This window comes from Pyxicephalus adspersus, chromosome 11 (genome assembly GCF_032062135.1).
Source record: "Pyxicephalus adspersus chromosome 11, UCB_Pads_2.0, whole genome shotgun sequence".
NCBI classification, from domain to species: Eukaryota; Metazoa; Chordata; class Amphibia; order Anura; family Pyxicephalidae; genus Pyxicephalus; species Pyxicephalus adspersus.
This window is the reverse complement of record NC_092868.1, coordinates 7,588,773-7,592,438: the sequence shown is the minus strand read 5'-3', so window position 1 is coordinate 7,592,438 and position 3,666 is coordinate 7,588,773. Positions and strand designations below refer to the sequence as shown.

At 42.9% G+C, this 3,666-nt stretch overlaps 1 protein-coding gene across 1 annotated transcript in view; it reads left to right on the top strand.

Moving 5' to 3' along the window:
• The first annotated feature begins 377 nt into the window (after positions 1–377).
• LOC140341220 (phospholipase A2 inhibitor and Ly6/PLAUR domain-containing protein-like) overlaps positions 378–3,666 on the top strand; it is a 10,628-nt gene continuing 7,339 nt past the window's right edge. The window contains exon 1 of the mRNA XM_072426785.1: positions 378–490. Within this exon, the coding sequence (XP_072282886.1) occupies positions 442–490 (49 nt within the window). The 5' untranslated portion in view covers positions 378–441. The remainder of the gene's footprint in view (positions 491–3,666) is intronic.

Here is a 3,666-nt window from a genome sequence, read left to right as displayed (position 1 = left end):
ACAAACAGCATAATAATTATAACCTCTCCAAGACACCAATTCTCCAAAGTCACAACGCCCTCTAAAGATAATAATATTTTCTAGCTGTGAAGAACTTGTACATAATGTCTTTCTGATCCATTTGCCTAAAGCAACATTGGAGCAAGTTGTGAAAAACACCTCCCTGCTTTAGAAAAAGTCAAAAGGTTTCAGATTTTTTTTGATTCTGCACAGGTGTTTAAACTTTACTTTAATTTAAGCCATTGTTTGCGTAACACAGTTAATAATATTTATTTATTTATATGGCTTCTGCCAAGTATTGTTAATATTCTGACGTAATGAGGCTCTCAGAAATATATAAATCTCAATGCCATGGTTATCCATCAGACTGACCAGTACGCCAAGGAGTATCGACGGCTCTGTCATCTCATCCTAAAAATCTAAATTCTGGTTTCCATAATCATGAACTGCATCCTTGTCCTTTTAATCTTCGGCAGTGCAATTACAGCAGGTGAGGAATTATTGAAAACATTATAGTTTTGTTATATTATTCTTTAATTTTTATCTTTACTCAGCATTAATAAACATGTCATAATTTGTGACAACGGTATTATATAGCTCTCTCTCCTCCTTCAAGCTAGAACTTCAAGCTAGTGACTTTGCTTAGGCTGTGATGACATCATCAGTCTGCTAAAAACAGGAGAAAGAACTCTCTCATTTCCCCAAAACAAGAAGCAGTCATCATATATTGCATCTATATACCATAATGTCAGTTGGAAGCTGCATTAGAAAAATAATAGAGAGAGGTGAAAGCCTGCATTAGGTAAAATAAGGATTAGCATAGCATTCCCTTCTTACTGACCATCTGTTCTTTAAGGTGCCAGCAGATGCTGGTTTAGGGTGGCATGGCGACCAGAGGGTAAACCTTAGATCCCCCCCCCCCAACTCTACTATTTTGGCCGGTACATTTTTCAAACTGTGTATTGGCTGGGAGCTATTGTATACGCAGTAATGGTAGAGTTGGAAGCTTTGTGATACATTCTAGCCTTCTAGAGAATTCTGATTGAATGACTAAGAATGACTAAGATTTGTGGTTTTGATTTGTGACAGTTCCCCCCCGACTGCATTTTCTGTCAATTACCTGCAGTCCTCATTGTGTACATCCCCCCTTCCTATTCTGTGTGTGCCCCTACCTCGAGTTTGCATAGTGTTTTTCCCTTCCCCAGTCTGCACTGTGTGTGTTCCTACCCAGTCTACACTGGTCATGGCATGTGGAAATGATAACGACACCATACTTACTGCCAGTATGAACATAGCCTTAGTAGGTGTTAAGACAATGTGGGGGAGGGAGGAAGCACAAAATACTTGGCCTAGAGGGAAAAACTTAAAAATACTGCCCTGGGTGCTAGTTAGGGGTATAGTGCAGCAGGCACAGGTGGAGAACCCATGCACACTTCTTTTTGCAAATAATTCCTTGGTGGTCTATGGCTCTGGCCAGTTTGGTCCCCCAAAGGGTCAGGAGGAGGTCCCCGCTGGGGAGAGCACCAGCCTGAGCCGAGGACCATGTCACCTGCATTGAATGGCAAGCTCAGGGGAGTGGACGGGTTGTCTCTCGTAACACAACCTGCCCACTCTCCCATCGCAGGCTCAGACCTGCCAGGTTCTGGTATCATGACGTCACTCTAGAGGAAGTTTCTTCCCCTTTAGGTGACACATAAGCAGGGGTGTAGTGGGGCAGGCATGTTTACATAACAACTGCCTTATGGAATCGCAGGCTTAGGGCAGTGGATGGGTTGTCCCTCTCAACAATACCCGTCCACTCCATGGGTGGGGTGAGTGGGCCCATATTTGGCAGGTTCTGGTATCATGACAACACTCTGGGGGCAGTTTCTTCCCCTTTGAGTGACACAGGCAGGGGTGTAGTGGGGCGGGCACGTTTACATAACAACGATGCCCATGCGCACTCCCCATGGATAGTACCGTGCCCCCTCTTCTTTTTTTTTTTTTTTTCAAAATGTTTTTATGCCATGCAGAAGAGGGGTACTATCCAAATGCCTAATTAACGGTTCCATCGCGAGATTGAACAAAAGGGGGGATAAAGGGCATCCCTGTCTTGTTCCTCTCTTGAGGGCAAATGGGGGGGACAAAAATCCAGGCGTATGTATATTCGCTATCGGAGAGGTATACATGGCCTCAAGCAATTTGAGGAATGGGCCTCGAAGACCAATATGATTAAGTACCGTGAACAACCATGGTATATCAACTGTATCAAACGCCTTGTGTGCATCAATTGTGATTATGGCTAAATCCAAGTCAGGTTGGCTTTTAGCTGTCTCCAATGCCACCAATGCCTTTCTAATATTAGTTACTGCAGCCCTGCCCTGGACAAATCCCACTTGTGAGGGGGAGATAAGAGATGGTAGTACTTGAGCCAGTCTATCCACAAGAATCTTGGATAAAATTTTAGCATCTATGTTTATCAGGGAAATAGGGCGGTATGAATCAGGATCACAGGGATTTTTATCCTTTTTCAAGAGAAGCTTTATATAAGCCTCCTGTCCAGAACGAAAAAACATTCCCTTATCCTATAAAGTCGAATATAGTGCGTGCAAATCATCCACCACCTCAGCTCCTAAAAATTTGTAAAATTCGGCGGTGAATCCATCAGGACCAGGGGCTTTCCCATTTTTCAGATTGTTAATAGTCCTCAAAATCTGTTCTTTAGTAATGGGGGCATTCAATAAATCTATATCGGTATGCTGCAATGAAGGTAAATCAATGCTTGATAAAAACGCAGTCCCAGCCTGCGCGTCTTTCCCTGGAGATGAATATAAATTTTGATAATACTGGGCCAAACAGTGATTCACCTCCTTGGGCGATGTAACCATACCACCCGTAGGGGAGCGCATTTGTGAAATATACGTTGGCTTGTAGCCTGCCCGTACCAGATTGGCTAACATTTTGCCCGATTTGTTACCATATTTATGAAATTCCAATAATTTATATTTATATTTCAGTTGCTCATATTGGTGGAGTCGGGAATCAAAATTACACTTGGCTGCATACCAGGTTTGTTTGTTATTGGGGGTGGGATCATCAGTCAGTGCCTGTTGTGCTGTCCTGAGTTCGGTTTGTGCCAAGAGAAAGTGAGACAACATCTCCCTTTTCCTTTTGGATAGAAAGGAGATAATTTTACCTCTCAGGTAGGCCTTACCCGCTTCCCAAAATATTATTGGCTCACTCCTGTGAGCAGCATTGAATTGAGCAAATTCAAGCCACGAGGATGTCAACACTCCCTGAAATTCGGGATCATTAATCAAATAAGAGGGGAAGCGCCAAGGTACATAATCTCCCCTAGGGTACTGATCTCTTATAATAATTGAGATTGGGGAGTGATCTGAAATTACCATAGTATGTATCTCAGATGATTCTATTCTATACAAAATATCATCAGTGCAGAATAAATTGTCCAAACGGGCTTGGGCGACATGGGCTTGTGAAATAAAAGTATATTGGCGGTCTATAGGATGGAGTTGACGCCAAATATCATTTAATGACATGGCAGTAGCAAAATCTGCCAAAACTGAGTGGGGTGGTGGTGTCGCATTACCCCTAGTAGTGCTAGAGCACCTATCCTCAGAGGGCATCATAACCGAATTAAAGTCACCCCCTAGAATTTTGTATGAG